Source organism: Tympanuchus pallidicinctus, unplaced genomic scaffold (assembly GCF_026119805.1).
Source record: "Tympanuchus pallidicinctus isolate F22 unplaced genomic scaffold, pur_lepc_1.0 scaffold8, whole genome shotgun sequence".
In the NCBI taxonomy this organism is placed as follows: Eukaryota; Metazoa; Chordata; class Aves; order Galliformes; family Phasianidae; genus Tympanuchus; species Tympanuchus pallidicinctus.
In genome coordinates, this window is record NW_026294802.1 from 2,794,410 (window position 1) to 2,813,137 (window position 18,728).

The 18,728-nt window shown below is 40.5% G+C and overlaps 1 protein-coding gene across 2 annotated transcripts in view; it reads right to left on the reverse strand.

Moving 5' to 3' along the window:
* Nucleotides 1-18,234, reverse strand: part of BCL2L13 (BCL2 like 13) — a 42,244-nt gene extending 24,010 nt beyond the window's left edge. The window contains exons 1-5 of one of the 2 annotated variants that reach the window (XM_052668186.1): nt 18,110-18,234; nt 13,233-13,419; nt 4,181-4,291; nt 3,099-3,255; nt 307-376 (exon numbers count right to left, since the gene is read on the reverse strand). In XM_052668186.1, the coding sequence (XP_052524146.1) occupies nt 307-376; nt 3,099-3,255; nt 4,181-4,291; nt 13,233-13,353 (459 nt within the window). In that variant the 5' untranslated portion in view covers nt 13,354-13,419; nt 18,110-18,234. Of the gene's footprint in view, nt 1-306; nt 377-3,098; nt 3,256-4,180; nt 4,292-13,232; nt 13,420-16,261; nt 16,316-18,109 lie in introns of those variants that run through there. The other variant, XM_052668187.1, reaches the window with a different exon arrangement.
* Between the last annotated feature and the right edge of the window lie 494 nt (nt 18,235-18,728).

Sequence of the window (18,728 nt, forward strand, 5' to 3'; positions counted from 1 at the left end):
TTTATTATTATTTTTTTTATAACTATTGCAAAAAATTATGTCAAGCAACAATTCTAACATTTCATTTTACTGTAATAAAGGAAGATTGACCGAACACTTCAATTAAATCACTTCTGGCTAAATTATCCAAAAACTACATAGTATGTCTACATCCCTTACTAAGAAAGTACATGTTATTTCACACTGAAAACAAGCGAGTTCTTTTTAATTTTGGTCCTCTGTAAAGTATAGCTGCCCGCTGCAAGAAACACTGTGGGCATCAAATTGATGCAAGAGATACCGAAGTCAAAGCCACTTATTCAGTACCTTGTTCCATCCGCTGGCATGTGCGGCTGTCTCTTGTGTGCGCTCTCGATATTCTTGATATGTTACTGGCCTGCAGAAGTTAAACCAACACTGAAAGTTATAAAAGGAAACAAAAGAACAAGAATAAAATAAAATTCTCAGTTTTCTGATAATGAGGTTTTTTTCACATATATTACAGCAAGTAATTTTCAAGAGCTAAAAAATCTCATATTTCACCAGCAGCAGTTGGGCAAGAAGGCATCACCTTTTTCCAGTTATACGATTTCAAATAACTGGTTAGGTGAGTACTAAAAAAAATCTGAGAGTCTACAAATTAAAGGATATTAGATAAGTAGGTTCTCTGACTTGCTACCAACCAACATGCACTTGGCAGCATTAACATTACGTTAGAGTTCAAGTACTTAGCTGCAAGAGATAGCACTTTTGATCGCAAAAATAATCATCGTATTTCAGTAGACATTTCAACAAAGACTTCTCATTTTAAATCTATCACACCTCTAGGTTCTCTGAGTTGGGATGATGAAATTACTCTCTCTCCTCCAAGATCAAATAGTACCTTACAGGCAACAACAATGAAGACTTTCTGACAAGTGATAAGAGAAGATGTGCTGCCTCAAAAGCAGTTGTCCTGAAGCCAGACCAAGACAGAAGGCAAGTTTAGACTTCAGTTTAAGGCAGAAAGTGGTATCTGATGTTGGAGAGAAGAAATGCTAACTGCTTAGTGAACTTTAATAACCTTCCAAAATCTAACAGGCTTGCTGCACTATAACGCAAAGATATTTGCATATAGGCACAAGAGAGGAAAATATAAAATACTAGCAAACCAAATATTTTGTCAAATAATGCTATAGTAAGAAACACTGGTGAAAGAACAAAATTAAAGTTCACTGGAGAAAAGATAATTTGAGCTTGTCATTCTAAGTGCATTCTCTTAACTTCCTTGGTACATTAATCCCTTTAGAATGCAAATCCAAATGAATTACTAGGATGAGAAGAGCAACAACAGCTGCAGGAAGGATATTACTGAGAGTCTAGACAGTACTTCTAGTTCACTTTACAAAAAAATGTGCATGCCGCCACATTTTCATAGGCATTTCAGACTTCATATATATATTTACAGAATCATAAATCACTACGGTTGGAAAAGACCTCCAAGATCATCCAGTCCAACTGACCATCTATCACCAATACTTGTCACTAAACCATGTCCTTCAGTACAACATCTGAATGCACAGTTTTGTTAAGGCAGATAAGTGTCTGCCGTTTCTGGAGGAACATACTAACACATCTTTTGTTCCTTAAAGGAAAACTTGTACCCTGCAAGGTATTTTTTGTTGTTAAATAATTTTTAGTTTACACAACATTAAACTTACATTTTCATCCTATCAAACCTATATACAGAAACAGACTGCATATGTATTGATTACTGGAAGTTAAATGAAGAGTTTTCCTGCGGATGAGCCAGTGAAAAGAGCCAACTGCCTCCATCTGTCTAGTCAGATGTTACGTGTGACCTCTGATGTTGCATCCAGGGTTGATTTCATCAGTCTTAAATAAAATTGGACATAAAAATCAACAACCTTTATAGCTTCTACAAGAAGACAACAACCTAGTTAAGGAATCACAGGCTGAGGTTGGAAGGGACCTCTGAAGGTCACCTGGTCTAAACTCCCTGCTCAAGCTGGGTCTCCTACAGCAGGCTGCCCAGGACCATACCCAGACAGCTTTGGAGTTTCTCCAAGGACAGCGACTCCGCACACCTCTTCAGAAACCTGACAATTAAAGGTCTTCCCTTGTTCAGAAGGAACGACTTTCAAATTAACAATATTGCCGTGAAGGGAATTACCTTCACAAGGATATGAGATGCCTCTTCAAAGCCTGTATGGCATGCTCAACCCCATCTATGAGACCTGAGTTTTTTGCTAGACACTGATATCCAGGATACATTTCATGAGCAATGGAGGGAATAATACTAGTAATTCTCAGCTTCCTTTTGAGTGAATCCATAAAACAGCCTCAGATGGCTATTTGATAATCCTGTCTCTACAACTTCATTTGTAACTGTCCTAACGTAGCACTCTACAGCTCCAGCTCTCTACAAATACATTCTAGAAGTCATTCTGAACAGTGAGGCATACTTTATGTGGATCCATTTAAACGAGGCTAGTAATTCATATTAGAATAACAAGCAACTGCAGCAATTTTACAAGTTTACAAATGACATTAACCAAGATACTAGCATGGCAAGTACATGTGCTATTTAAACAATAAGATTAAACAGGAAGGACAGCTCCTAATGCCCCAAGGTTAGCTCATGGAGTCACATTTGCATCAGACCTGTGTCCTAAAAGGTTGCCATAAAGCATCCACACACCTTCCCTTCAAGATGACTCTCCCACTCAGACTGGGTCAGACTATTTATTAAGCCTCCAGCTCTGCTCTTAACTACTAGGTAGGGCAAGTTAACATGGCTACAACCCAGTATTCATAAAATCGGCAATGGCAATTGGCAGCTCTCAGCTTCTGGTTTCACCAACTAGTCAAAATACTTCAACTGGTCTCAGAAGCTCAGTGATAAAAGCTTGGAAAATTTTCAGAATTTACATTAATCCAAAGAGAGGAGCACAAAGAAGTATTCACAGATTAAAACACAAAACAAGAACATAACCAGATAAAGAGATACTGAAAAAGAGAAATGCAATACAGAACGTAGTGTTGTCTTTACCATTTCAGTAGCAATCATAACACAAAATCCAAACACCTTCCCTTTGAAAAAACAAATGGAAACTCACTTGCTAAGCAAGCTCTCTAGTGCTTTGTGCAGATGTTCTTTCAATTCCTGGGATACTTTCTCCCCCAAATGAGCCAGGCAATCTTCTATTGAGCTTTCTGGATTGGCAGGACTGAACACTGGGGAAGTGTGGCAGTCAAATCCTGTGGTAGTAAAAGCTGAAAGAAAAAATACACAAAATAAAGTAGACACATATAAGAACAGCAGCCTCAGATTTCTCACCCCATCAGTTAAACACAATTCATATGATGGAGAAAGAAATGAAAACTCCATAGACATAGCATGCTTCAAACAAATTTTAGTAAAGCAAGTATGTTCCAAATGTAATCTGGAAGTGATACCTCCAAGTCAGAGATGACTGTAAGCTACATTTCTCCCCTCTACCCTTATCTCACAACTAACCAGCAAATTAGCGAATATTCTCATCTTTATGCTAATTTTTAAGCCAGTCCTGATGGAGCATTGAAAAAGCCTCTTTTCCATGGTAAAATTTGCCCACTTAGGAATTTCTGCAGCAGTACTACAACATGCCTTTTTAAAACAATACTCTGTTAATAAACCTTTTCTTTCTCTGTTTAAAATTTCTCAGAAAGGCCTATGTGGATTAAGATAACCAGATACAGAGTCATTCTAGTTCATACTTCACATCTGAAATGCAAGGCAGATTGATTCCAAACTGTCTCTTGCTGGGAGTCCCATAAAAGCCACACCTACTTCTTAAAGCATGTCCCAAAAAATAAACTGTGGAGGTGAGAAATCTGATGGTTGCAGTCCACACTCCCCAGAATTCTGGTTGTTTCAATATGTTTACACTTCTGTCATGGAGCAGCTTAAGGGCTGTTTACATTTCATTATTTATAGCAGTCTAATGAAAGCAGTGCAATTGTTTGCTTTGGCTAGACTGCACCATTCCACACAGTCACATTTAACTTCATACGACAATGTGTAGAAATCTTAGCTGGAGAGGGGAGGTGAAGAGATTCAATGCATCCAAGTATCTCTTTAACTAGAGCACTTGTTACAAATTAACCACCATTACACTGCACAGAAATTATCAATTGCAGGGGGAAATTTGAAGAGCACCTTCCAAGATCTCTTCATCAAGATGTTTTAGCTCCTCCTCGATTTCTATTTTAATCTTTTCCAAAGCCTCTTTCTCTGAAGCGTGCTGTGCCATAAGCTGTTGTTGAGTCCCTAGAAGAAATAAGAGAAATCATTCCAATGCAATCTCTCAAATAAGGTAAATAATGGAACACAATATCAAAATACTAACAGTAAAGGAATTCAAGATGAAAATTTTATTTCAGAAAGCAGCATGATATGTGATGCCTTAAGTGCATTTGTTGAGTAAGTTTCATTATATGAACCACAAAACACAAAGTTTGACATTTCTGGAAGACAGAAAATGAATATTAAAAAATAAAAAATAATAAAAAATTAGAAATCCAGACCTGTAAAGCCACAAATCATGTAACAGCTTTAAAAACAACCTCATCTTGAATTTAAGACCAAAATCAACCCAAAATGAGCATGAACAAGTCACCATTAAAACTGACTTACTCATTATCAAACTACAGAACAAAACAGGTGTTCTCAGTCTTAACTTCAGCTCAACATTTATTTTAAATAGCGAAATACAAAGTTTCTACTGATCCCTGCAAAATCTACAAAACCACTCTGCTTTGTCAATGAAAAGTTCTGACAAGATATCAACTGTACATCAGCTCACTGCTTGTTGGGAACCTCAGGCCACAATTAAATCACTTAGTACAGGGTTCATAAGTAACAGCAGTGACCCCACCATGGTCAGTCAACTGTCAATGCTCATTTCCTAATTACATCATTTAAAGACATGAAATGGCTGCATGTTCCCAAATACCACAAACACATCTTCTGTGTCATTTGTCACAAGAAACTGTTTCAGTCCTACCATTTAGGATTGTATATAATTTTAACCATCTTCATTATTATTTTGTGTATGTATATAAGCATAAAGAGGAACTACAATCTGTTTCTAAACAGGCCTAAGTATTTTGGAACATTTGAACTGCCTTCTAACTGTCAACTTTTACAGTATAAGGCAGTACAGCAAGTTGCTGGCTGCCCTCTGGCACAGGTAGTGCTGCAGAGGCTAGTTTAGCTGTTTTCTCTTGGTGTTTTTCATCTTCAGCATTTGTCTTGGTTTATTCCATCAGCTTTCAAACATTTCTTTAAATTCTATTCTGAAAGTACACAAAAACCTTTCTAATAATCACTGACTCATTTTTACTATACATCACTGAGCCAATAGCCTACCACTGCAATTCTCTCTCCTCTTTCGATTCCCTAAGATGTCCTATTTAGAGCTAACTGTTGTATCTACATGGACCTAAAAGTGAGCTTTGCATCAACTTACTCCCGAAATACATGAATTGAAATTGACCACAAAACTTTTCTTTAAAACCTCACTTTCAGCCATTTAATTCCCAAAGTTTGGGGATAATTTGAGCTAATTATTAGTCCTTGTTAGCCCTGAACACTGTTGCTTTCAACAGTTACCCAAAACACAGTTTCTTAGTACTTACTTCAGTATATTAGAATTCTCCTCTGGGACTAGTGTGATCTAAACAGCAGCTCCTGGCTGACCTTCTGATAATACTGCTTGTGCCCACTCTTTCCTCACTCAAACAGCTTTCCAGCACTTCTTCATTTCTGTTTGGAAAACACTAAACCTGAATGTGGTGCTCTACAAACAACTGCCCCTTTTCTTTGGTTTATTTCTATTTATATATGCTTAAATTTACTGCAAATACTGTATTACCTTCCCATTTTCTCCACAATGGAGACACAGCATCACTGGTTTTCACATCGGCACGTGAAAGCCACAACAACAGTATACACACAGATGTGGAATAAAGTACACCAGGCATATTTCTGCATTTTTAAATGCTCGACAACAGGCTTGCAAGGTCTCTTACACTTGGAAGCTATGTTAAAAATCCAAGGAATCAACTCACCAAATGTACTAATGCTCTTTCTGATAGATAGATGTGAGACAAATTCTTGCCAACTAACGCGTAGGTCAGTGTAAAACATTTCTTTAAGTGAAGAGCCCAAAGGAACAACAGACAGTCAATTAATTTACTCAACCTCACAATTATGTCACCATCACCACATTCAGAAGAACTTCATTTAATTTCTGAAATCCCTTCTCAAACAGTCTGTTCTGTCACACTGAGCCATAAATTCCAGAGAGGAGCAAACCGTTCCTCCTTCTGGTTAATGAACAGACACTCACTGACACCTTGTCAACCCCTTTACGGCTGACTCTTTAAAAAACCATACCATTGCTTCACAGTCAAGCACAACAAGTATGTGCAAGTGCAAACTCTTATTTTAACCTGTGCTTCACCCTGTACACCAAAAGGACGAGGGTATGCAGAAGAGCACTCGTTCTCACGGGACTGATGTGATGATGATCACACATGACAAGCTGTCATACTTTATAAGAAGTCACCCGGAAAATGGAAGGAAGAGAAATTCCACTGCTGCCAGCATACAAAAGAGCTGTTTAGATAATCAGCACTGCAGTCAATGGTTTCCATCTCGTAACACCCACAACTTTGCAGCTGCTGCTGATTCCAATAGCACCTGACTATTCAGTCATGCCAAAAAAAAAAAATCAAAAACCTACCCCTCCTGGATGAGTGACTTTGCACTGTTTGCTATCCTAATTATCGACGGACTTCAGCTTTCTGCATCTCACATACACAGTGACTCTAACAACAAAAAAATGCATGCAGTATTGGGAGAATAGTGTGTTCCAACTGCAAAGCTCCTAAACAAGCAGCATCTTTTACCTTCTTTAGACAACTTCCATGTCAGTTGGCAAATAGGTAGAAGAAAGCAGTAAAAATAACTCCTCTAGATGTTCATCTGTTAATATTGCAAACAGTCACACCAGAAACGGCACTTGTAAGATATACAAACACTGAATGCTTCTGTATGCTGAAAAAAAAAATTACAGGTTTGCCTTCTAAGAGCTTTTGCTAAACTGACTCTGAAAGGCCTCTTTCCAATGCAAAGACGGAGCAAACTTCTGTTACACATGCTTACAAGAAGTGCATTCTACTTCCTATTTATGGAACAAATGTTCCCTTTTCACAAGTATTTTTTGTTGTTAGGATTTTCTTTTTCAGTCATATCCAGGTAGCCTGCAAAGTAGAGGAAAAAAGGTTTCACAAGTCCCTCAGGCACTGCATGGCTGACCATCAGACACTGTTGCCACTACCAACAAATACAGTAGTGCAGTAAGTTCTGCCAGTACGGCCATTCATTCCAGAAGTTTAGTAACAATACAAGACTAACCTGTTCCCCAAGGTTCAGCCTTGGAGGAGGAGGGATGGGAAGCCATGCATTAATTAGAGAACCAGCACTGATTCTACAGTGTTTGTGTTAACTAAAGCTAGCAAGACAACAGTAGCTACAAGGAGAGACTAAAGGCATTACACCTCTTTTTCAGCAAGAATGCCTCTGATGTCACAGATTGCTTCTGTGTGTGCTTTTTTTTTTTCTTTAATGCCCGTCATTTTAGCTTACCAGTAACTCCATTTTTTAGTTCTTTCTTAAGATTTTAGACAAACTTTCATCTAGTCAACATTCAATTAGAAATTTACTCTCAGCATGACTAATACTTCTCTAATACCTCAGACTTTTTACAACAACAAGGAAAAGCGAGCACCTAAAATTTCTGCAATCATTGAGAAGTGATGAGAATATGGCAAACCTCTTTCTAAATGTATTTGCCTTTTTTCTTTTAGGAAGAGCATGTGCATCACCCCAGCAAACTCTAGAATACAGACACACAGAAGTAGCACTTGAATGTAGAAGATTTTTAAAAGCAGCTCTTTATAAGCCATAAGACGATTCTGCTTAAACTAATATAGGAAATATATTCTTCCCAAAAATAGGAAGAATCAAAAAGACACGAGACATTGTCAATTAGCAGTCTAATGTTGGCTGAGAGGAGTCTTTATTAAGTGAGAATTCATTTTCCAGGAAGGACTACCTTTTTCTTGTCCAAGTGACACCCCTAAAAACTCCCTTTCCTTGCCTAAGCTGAGGAAATAGCTTCCCTGCTACCACTGAGTTCCTCCAACATACGACGTTAATCTTTTCAGACTGTGACCTTTCAGCTCAAGTATGTATGTTTTGCCCTAACTGGAAAGAAATCAATCACACATCTAAGTTAAAAACACCTCAAAAACTCCCCTAACTTCTTATAGACCAACAATGGGCACTACGAAGGTTAAGAGAAGATACAAGGACAGAGTACAAAGAAAACCAAGATAGCCTACAACAGCCACTCCAACAGCCAACTGCTGATAGAAAACCTTGCAACAAGAAGTACCCCACCCATGATGGTCACTACCACATAAAACAGATAGCAATGTTAAACATGGGATGGCCACTACGGAGCCTTGAGCTCACCCAAAATGCACTAAGCCTATCATCTCTGCACAGCTGTACGTGTATCTTCTGAGAAGTAACAGAACTCACCTCAAACTGAAGAGAAATGAGCAAATAAACATAAAATCATTTCTCCCATCATCCCAGTTCAGCACTACTCAGCTGTAAGATCTATTGTGTGGGAAATGATCACAATGGCTCCAGCCTGTGAATGTTTAGAGCACTTCACTTCACATGGTAACAAAACATCGTGCGAAACAGCTGGATTAAAAGTACTGTGGATAAGATGCATCTCGGGGAAAACACAAAAGTGACAAAAGTTTTGTTTACCTCTTCTATCATCCGTGCTACCTTGTAATGGTGGCCTTGACTATCAATCTCTTGGATGCTATGTGAGTTCAGGGATTAAGATTTTAATTAAGATATTAAGATTTCTTATTCAGGAGACTGCTGAAGGAAAAAAAAAAAAACAAAACACAGAAAAGAGCACCTCCCTTGAGAATCCTTGCCACGTGGAATGAAGTCAAATAATGGGAAAGTAGATTAAGAAAGCAAATACGCTAAAAATCGCTCCTTGTTTAAACACAAAGACACATTTTATAATATAAATATATTGAATCACAAAATCAGAGTATTTCAACTCACTTAAAAAGTAAGTGCTGTTAACAGCTGCAGCGGACTGAAAGTTTTCGTTACCAAGGGAAATGATGTAGAAATATCTTCCAGTGCTTGGTATTGTTATTATTCTTTTCAGTGTTTGAAACAGTAGTTACAGACACTACAAGAGTTCTGGAAAAATAATAAAGCACTTCTTCACAATTTAATAAACAAGTAACTGACAGCTTCCACACACATTTTAAATGATTGCATTCACCAGTTGCTTCAGACTGTATGAACTTACACAAATGATATTTTATCATGTATGCAACAGCAGGTTTCTTGGAGCAATTTATATTTTCACCTATAAGAAAATCTACCAATAAGTGGCAGAATTCATTGCTAACAGGCTTTAAGTAGGCTGAATTTGGGTGACTATTCTGCCAAAACAGTGTTAAAAGTAACCTCTAAAATTACTCCTCAGTTCTAAACTTGCTGGACTTTCCTCTGGAGACACCAAAATCTACCAGAGAATATTGCACTGAAATCAACCATATCAAACCATAGAGCCATCATGTCAAAAGATCATGCCCAATAAATCTTCAGAAGCCTAGATAACTGCAGATCTCTTCTTAGTCCCTGCACTGAACAGCAGTTACCTGAATTAAATGTTCAAACTAGTAATCAGATGTTGACTTAAAAACTGTCCTCCTTTGGCTGAAGCCAGAAGTGTTTTTAGCTGTTCTAACTGAAACCATAATTCTTGCAACAAACCCCGATCCAATCAAAATGTCCCAAAGGAAATACAGTGAGGTAGATATCCATGTAATTTGTCTGAGGTTTCTCTTTACTAAATCCAATCTCCCTGAAAGCAATCACTCTAGTAAATACATTAGGTCCGAAAAAAATGAGAAACAAGTGCCTTAAAGATTTTACCCTTACTGAATTTTTGGAATGGAAAGACATGGAGAAAGAACTCTAGCATGAGATGCAAGAAGGCTGAGGTTTTAGGGAGATGGCTGTAGCAGTTAAATGGACAAAAGCATTCAATTTCTCCTATCATGAGATGAACTCTAGTTTAACTGGACTGCAGAAGTTCCACTGAAATTTGGGATACTGGTGAAGGGGTAGATTCCTGAAAAGTATACAAATACTAACTACACCTGGTAAATATATATGTATTCATATTTTAGCATTTTGTATGTAATGGAAAGAGATGAGATCCTCCACTGGGTGATTCAAGCTGGCTATAATTAGGATCCTGCTTTGACCCACACTCTTACTCTCCACTGGAAAAAGGAGACTGAAAAGATTAACATAATAAAGGTAAGTCAGCCTTTCTGAACACTCCTCATACATTATAATAAGATAAAGAAATCAAACAAAGAATAAAGACTTAGACTTAAAAGAAATATATATATGAGAGTATCATAAACCAGAGTCAAGACTTCACAAGAACGACATGCATAAAACAGATAAGTGTTATGCAACTGAACTACAAACAAGCAACAGTCAAACATCACTTCTTATATTGTCTGCCATGAAAGGTCTACCAGCATAATAAGCAAACTAAAGCAAAATAAGATTCAGTGCCAGTACTCTGTACCAGAACCCCCTCAAGCCATAAATAAAAGCATTCAGCCACAAAGAGTAGAAGCATTAGTGATTAGAGTTTTAAAGTACCACAAAAACCATCAATGAAACGAAATAGGGGTCAGGCAAAGTACTGTTTCCATGGCTGCTGACAACATATGAAAAACACACCAGCAAGCATGATGTAATGTCGTATTTTTATTATGCCTCAAGTTTACTTTATGAAAAACAAGTTTATTCTTCACAATGGGATTCTAAACAACAACTATTCATTTTTATTTACTGGCTTTCACATCTCTTGTCCTAAGCAGGCCTCTCATGCCACACTTGTAACTGTAGTGCCCAACTGTCTTCCAGCAGCACATTAAGAAGTACGGGTAACATCCATTATGGACTTCTTGTTCCCACTGTCCCCCTAGGGGAGAAGCACACAGAGCACACTGCTTTGGCAGTTTTCAGTTCATAGACACCAGCCACATGCTAGCCAACAAGGAATACTGACTACATGTAGCTACTTGATATTCAAATTCAAATAATATGCACACAGCACTTTGAAGTGTACACACAGCTGCTGCCACACATAGCCTGAGTGTAGCTGACTGTTCAATTACAAGCAATGAGAAAAAAAGTAGGAGAAAAGATCTTTTAAAAGTAATTGCCAGACAAATGAAAGGTGTTGGAAATACAGAAAGCAGAAAAGCAACAGGAAGAATTGGTTCAGAAAGAATGAAACAAATCCATAAACACAAGATTAGTCTTGAGACTTAGTTCAATAAGAGGATGAAGTCCATCCAAGGTATTGTCAACAGAATGAGAAACAAGACAGATGAAAAGAAAGGGAAAAATATTTTCTCCACAGTTGTTGATCATAAATATCACTGAGAGGGATCTCCTAGCAGTGAAAAAAAGTTGTGTTGACTTTCAGGATTAGAGAGTTTGGGTAAGGGAAATGCATAATTTCCTCCTTAGAAGAGAAGTTTCAGAGCAATGAATGAAAGGGATGAAAGGACAGATTTGGAAACTATCAATGCTTTTGAATCTTTTAATAGCAAATGCAACTATACTCTGCTGTCACATAAGCTAACATACCCAAATCATGTCCAAAAAGTAGATTTGTTATGTTTACTCAGTGACTTAAAAGTCTCCTTAAGTGATTAGAAAAACTGCATTTAAGCATTTATAGCTTCCTCTCCATACAGTTTTAATACTGCTCTTGAATTCAAATATTTATTAGTGGTCTCAGTACTAACAAACCATTCGGTTTCCTCTCAATTTTCAATGGTAACCAAAGCCAAATTATAGAAAGAAAGCTTTAAGACTAAGTTTCCTTTACAAACTATGCATTTGTAGAAAGAATTAGACTCTTCCTGGCTATAGCTTTGTACTTACTTGATAAATTAACAGTTACAGAAACTATCCCAGATGGGTTATTCAGTATGAGATGTTATTCCTAAAATAAGCAGTTTTTCCAGCAAATGGTTTTGTGAAACAGCATACTGGCATGAAGGTGTCTCTCCATTCATGGACTGCAGATACAGTCCCAGTGGAAGAAACAGACACATCTTACATATACAAAGCTTGATTTTACACAGGAAATAATATAACCAGCATATGTTACAGAGCCATACTGACAACACTATTTCTGCCTTATCTCTGATGCTCTCTTTTCTTTTCAAGCATTTCTCAATTTCTGACAAGTAACTTCAGTAACAGAGTACATATTTTCAAATGCTTGCTCAAGGATTTTTTTTCTTTAAATGTGCCTTCATCAGGAGTTCTGAAGGAACTGGTAGCAACACATACATCACCAAGAACTGACAAAATTCTCGATAAACAATGTTGTTTAAATGTTTGCCAACACAAAATATAGGAAGCTTCACAACCTAGAACATGAAAAACAATCTGCCAAACTTATTTTATTCTGCTTAATCTCCTGCACATGTAAACCTGTTCTGGAAGAAACATCTTACTTACATGCAGTCCTTGGCTTCTTAAAAATAAACGAATAAATAGATGCAGTGTAGGCCAGATTAAGTCTCACATCTCTACGCTACCACTGACTGACAACAACAGAAGTGCTAACATAACTGGGCAAAACTATTTAGTACATGAGATTGCTTAAGTCACCACACAGGCTTTATGCTGGTAAACACCTCCTCATCCCTCATTAATTCTACTTGCCTCCCCAAAAAGCAAGCATGGCCTCAGATTCCTAAGATTGCTCAACAGCAGTAACACAAATCCATCCTTCCTAATCTGAAGACAGCTAATAAAACTTTTCTTTTTCTTCATAAACACCAGTCAGCCCTGCATAGCTCAAAGTAAAACAGTAATCTGAATAAAACAACTCTGTTTCGATCAGTATCTCTTAGGGCTCATTTTATTATTCACTGAAATGAATAGAGAGATGGACAACACAAAACATTAGGCTGACATTCCGCACACATGCATATTGAAAAAACAGTTGCATATGTCAACAGGCATGTGTAAATATTACCTTGAGTTGAAGCAGAAGGATGCTCCTGTGGCTTTTCTTGTGATAAAAGCCCCAGGTAGCTGAGAACTACGTATTTTGTTTCATAGTGAAATCCTACAGGCACAGCAGTAGAGGACGCCATCAGGTTGGCTTGCAGTGTCTTAGTGCTCTTATTGGGCACGTAGGCTTTTCTCTGGGTTACTGAACACTGTAAGAAAAAAGGAGAGTGGTTTGCTTGTTGTTTCTTTTTTTTTTTTTTTTATAAAGTTGCAATAGGTCATGAACTCATACATAACAAGGAATTATGTAACAATCATGAAGTAATATCCACAGTTTTGCCTTTATATCCTATGCATTCTTATTTTAATAAAAACTACGCAGAGTAAAACCAAATGCCTTCAAGTCTAGTGCTCTGACTGCAGTTAGCAGTGGAATTTCTCACTCCTGCTTGGCATACATACTCTCACATTAAAGCAAACTGAAGAGTTCCTCACCATGTGTCTGCTTTCTAATACCTCCCAACTCAACCACATACAAAAATACAGGTGTAGTCATGCAGAGCGGTTTGAAGGGTTCTGAAGACTCACTTAACTGCAGTTTGAGGTAAAAGGAACAGCCTTCAGAGGAAACTCCTTTCCCCTAAGCCTCACAAGGTTATTTTCCTCACTCACTGCTTTCTCAGATTCCATATTACAATGCAAAAAATTTCTTGCAGGAAAAGAGACAACTGTCTCAAACTCATTTTACTGTTCCAACAGCAATGGTAAACACATGGTCAACACAGGAAACTCTACGGTCGTTGCTGGGATTGGAAGAACAGATGGCCGTGTGTCCTGGATTTCTCACCAGACATTAATACTCATAAAACAGAAAGCTGTATCTAATAGCGACATCTGGTCAAAGAATGACCTTATTTCACTATTGGTTTAGTTGCTTCTTCAAACACTCAAACAACAACAGCGGGAGAAGCTAGGAGAAATAGAAATTAAAAACAGTCATCAGTGACAAGGAAAAACTAAATGAATCTCAAAAGACAACACGTAAGTGAGGAAAAAGCAACACAGCAGATTGAAACAAAGCGTCAGACTAACCAACATGTTCTAGCATTTTGTATAAGGAACAGCCTGGATAACTACTTCCAATCAACCTGATAAAACCAACAGCAACAAGAGCTTCCAAAGGAATTTTCAACATCAAGCTCTCCATCACTTCAAACAGCCACTCCCAGATAAGCAGCAGCTCCCACCTGGCCATCAGAGTTGATGCCTAACTGGAAGGCCAGCAGGAACGCTCGCACTGCTGAACAGGTACATAACAGATATTGAAGGAGCTAGAGAATTTATAAGCTTCAGAATATGGATATGTTTAGAACAAATATTTAAGTCAATTTTAAAACTTCCAGCTATAATGGGAAAAAAGAGTTGGTGGCAAATTGGCTAAGAGTTCCTTCTTTAATCTGTAACAGCTCTACTTTCTGAAATTTGTTCATTATTGAAAACGGAGGATACTTTCCTGAAGACTATATTCTGGGAAGCCCTTCCTCTTCTTGTGCATTTCAAATTCTTGAAATCCTTTACCAGAAATATTCATTTGAGTCTTTGCTACAGCTAGAACTGAAACAGTGATTTATATTGGAAAGAATCAATGTCAAAAACTAAAGGCAACACTTGACATATCGTGCTTCAGAAATGCAAGAGGTTACAGCAAAGGACAAACACGGCTTTTCTGTAATATGCAGCTACCCTTCAGCCACTATCACAAACTGAGATTTCAATAAACATGAGAGACTTGGAAAGAACTGCTCAGGAGACTTCAGGATCATTAACAATAGATGTATTCCTCAGGCCAGATCCCCAGCTGCAATCTCCACATCTGCAGATGTGAAAGATGCCATTCACCAGAAAGCAAAAGCTCCTCAGTATGTCTCATTTTGTTTTGCTCACAGAGATCCACAGCCCTGAAACTAAAGCAATTTCTGCAATGCCTACACAATGAATGGGAGCCCTTCAAGCCAACCTGTACAGACCCGTCCAGAAAGAATGAGCCTGATGGGTGGTCTACAGAAATCCAGACACTACGATGCATATCAAAGACTGGCTCTGAATATGTATAATAAACATCAGTCTTCAGAACAGATTTTCAGAGAAAATTGAAGAAAAAAATTTGTCAAAACAAGAATGAAATTCAATACCAGCACAGTGATCCATGTGCAGTGGTGAAGTCTAACTCATGAAAATTTCAGCACGCTTAGCTCAGCACCTCTGGAGGGGGTGGAGGAAAGAGAGTCAGACCACAACTTGTTTAAATAGTGGCTTAATGTTTCCCTGGGAAAGCAATGGATAAAAAACAACAACAACTTCAATTGAAGAAAAGTAACCACTTGGGCAGATGCATATTGAGAGGTAGTTTTATACTGAATGACAAGGAACAGTCAAAAACTTGAATAGAAGGACTATCTTAAGCTTCGCAAAAAAGAACATCAGACTGGAAAAGTCACTCACTGGTCTTCCTTCCAGAGAACACCATAACTGAATTACTCATTTTAAATTGCAAACCATTGCTTTTGTTTTCAAAAAGACATAGACAAATACTGACTCAGATACTGTAAGTACTGCAGAAAAGACCATTTTTCAGGAATGACTGGGATTAGAAAAGGACGCACAGCTTGAACAACCAGATCAGAGGGAGGAGAGCTTTCCACTAGAGGAGCAAGATGTAAAAGAGGCCAGAAAGAATTTAAGAGAATAAGACAAAGGCTTGCTTGGGAGATGTAACGGATCAGAGGAAACAAGGCACTGCAGGACTACATAAGCCTTCAAAACATGGCCAAGGAGGTTACTTCTGGTTCAGAAAATTTTTGCACTGCTACTTAAAAAACTAAAGAGATCATCACAATGAGGTGAGTTTTCCTTCGTAGGAAGTAATTCACAGTATCTCTAACTCTGCACCCACGGGGGAGAAAAACCTACTCCTGTTCAAGCTGCTGTTGCCCTTTATTCCTTCAACCAACCACGCTGCTTGTTATATGTGGGCTGAGCCATTCAACTGACCTGAACACAGCAGTCCTAGTCAGACTGTCATTTCCTCATGCAATCTGTCACGTCCTAATCCACAGAAGAGTAACATGTTAGTTAAAGGGCGATGCAAATCTACCCACAAATACAGCCAACATAATCCCTTAGAGAAGGGACTCAGCCATATTTCAGTCCTCCCTTGAAAAATCCCAGTGTGCCTCCAGCTGCATTTGCTGCACACCATTCAAATGCCAAAATGCAGCGATACTGCACAGTGGAACAACTCAGCAGTTGCCACCGAGGGCTGCCGCACATCTGACTGTTGCACATCACAGGTATGCTGCGTGCATGTGGAGCTGCAGCCTTGCAAACTGTTTTGCTGTATGCTTATAAAAATAGCAGTTGATCAATACCTCGACCAATTTCTGTGTAACCTGCCAAAAACAGGTCCAGAACCAAGAGCACAGTACAGACTGCCTTCTTTTTAAGAACAAGGCCCTATCACGACAGTATCTAAGTCTTGCTCAAAAACAGTCATTCCAAGACTCGAAGCAAGTTGTCAAGCTTCACTTACCAGCTACAATCTCACCTCAGAACACTTCCTGCTGTTGGGGAATTATTTCAAAGTACAAGCGGCCTCATTCAGTAACTGCTCAGCCGAGCACAGACACTGAGATTTAGGGAGGCAACAAACCTGCAGCACTGGAGTTCAAAACACTTTAAGGAAGCTCATGGATTTGGTCTGTCTCTCTGTAACAGGTAACTGCTCTCAGCTTTCCTAGTTGGCAACACGTGTCTCTAACTCACAGCCTCACATTTACACAGGAGTTCCTTTTCAGATGTACCCAACTGCAAGGAGGTGCCTGCAGGATGTGCAGCTACAAATCCACACCCTGTGCCAACTTCATGGAAACCACCCAGCTCTCCGCCACCTCACCAGAAGGGCTGAGCGGGGGATTGGGATGAGGTGCGTGCGCGGACTGGTCCAACCCTGCAGCAGTTTGCCTCCCAAACACCTGCCCTAGCAGGCAGGGCACCTGGCTGCGGGCTGGCTACTAGACAAACTCCTCGGCCTACTTTTCCGAGAGTACTAATGACTAAGAGATTGCTTTCAATAAGCTGTGAACTACTGAGTCCAAACACGCCGATCCCAAGTGGAGATGAATCAATGCTACATCCATTACCAGTCCCCAGCGTCACGTAATGGATGGTAGCACTGGAAAGCGTATCTGGGCGGCGGCTTTGGTTGGCCTTAGAAGGAGCTGTAATTAAGTGAGCATTTTAGGCGAAACGTTTGACTATCTTTTAGGAAGAAAACCAAGATCTGTGCGGGCTATCCACCTGAAAGCTTCTGTTTTCAGAGCTGCCAGCCACCTCTCCAAACCACTACAGCACAGCTCTGCTAACGGGCGAGGAACGCTTTTCCTATCCCCCCCCACCATGCCCTCGGCCCGCAGGCCCACACAGCACCACAAAACGGGGCCGGAGCAGCCGCGCGGCTCTGCGGGAGCGCATCGTAAGCCACTCCGTTACTACGGCGATGAATGAGATATTTCCATCCCGGCAGCACGGAGCCAGGATGAGTCAGGCGGCGGCGGGCCGTGCGCGCCGCAGCCCTCATCCCGCGCTCCGGCCGGGTGCGGGGCCGGGTGCGGGGCCGGGTGCAGGCGCACATCCATGCCCCCTCCCCCCCTCGCTGCCGCCTCTCCTCCCGCCGCCCTTCAGCGGCCGCAGCCCGACGGCCGCCAGGGGCGCGCCCGCTCCCTCCCCCCCTCCACCCGCACGCCTCCCTGCCGGCGGGAACGCGCAGAAAATAATGAAATAAACCGGCGCGCGGAAGTCTCCCGACCACTCGTTCCCCCCCCAACCCCGGCCCTTCCTCACCTGCGGCCGCCGCCGAAAGGCGGGGAGAAGGAAGAGAGGAGGGAGGAAGGGAGGGAAGGGGGGGGGGCAGGCCGGGCGGGGCGAGGAGCGGCGCAGCGCCGGGCCGGGCCGCAGCCGCCGGGGGTGGTGGGCGCGCGCGCGCGCGCGCACCGGGCAGAGCTCGCTCTGCCCTAATTTGCCGCCGCCGCCGCCATGATGGTGGGGCAGGGGGAGGAGAAGGCGGCGCGTCACGGCCGTGTCACCGCCCGCCGCAAGGGCGAGGACGCCGGGAAAGGCGTGGTTAAATTGGGGAAGTAGAAACAAGAAGCGTGGGTACAAGCTGGTGTGTAAGGAGCGGCTCCGTTGTTTGTTTCAGGAAACGCAGCTACAGAAGGGAAAGAGGCGCTCCCTGCCAGCCAGGGTGAACGAGCGCTATGGTGGGCACGCGTAAAGTTTGGCCGTAAAACAGAAGCAGTAGCAAAACTCGAAAAAAACAGCGCATCTCCTAAAAACGGGCTTGGCCACAGCACGACAGGAGATCGCAGTCATCCAAAAAGGCCTGGAGCCCCCGGCGGCTTATCGCCGTGAGGCGCTTGAACAGCCCACCGCACGGCACGGCTCCAGGCCAGCCGCGCCGCTC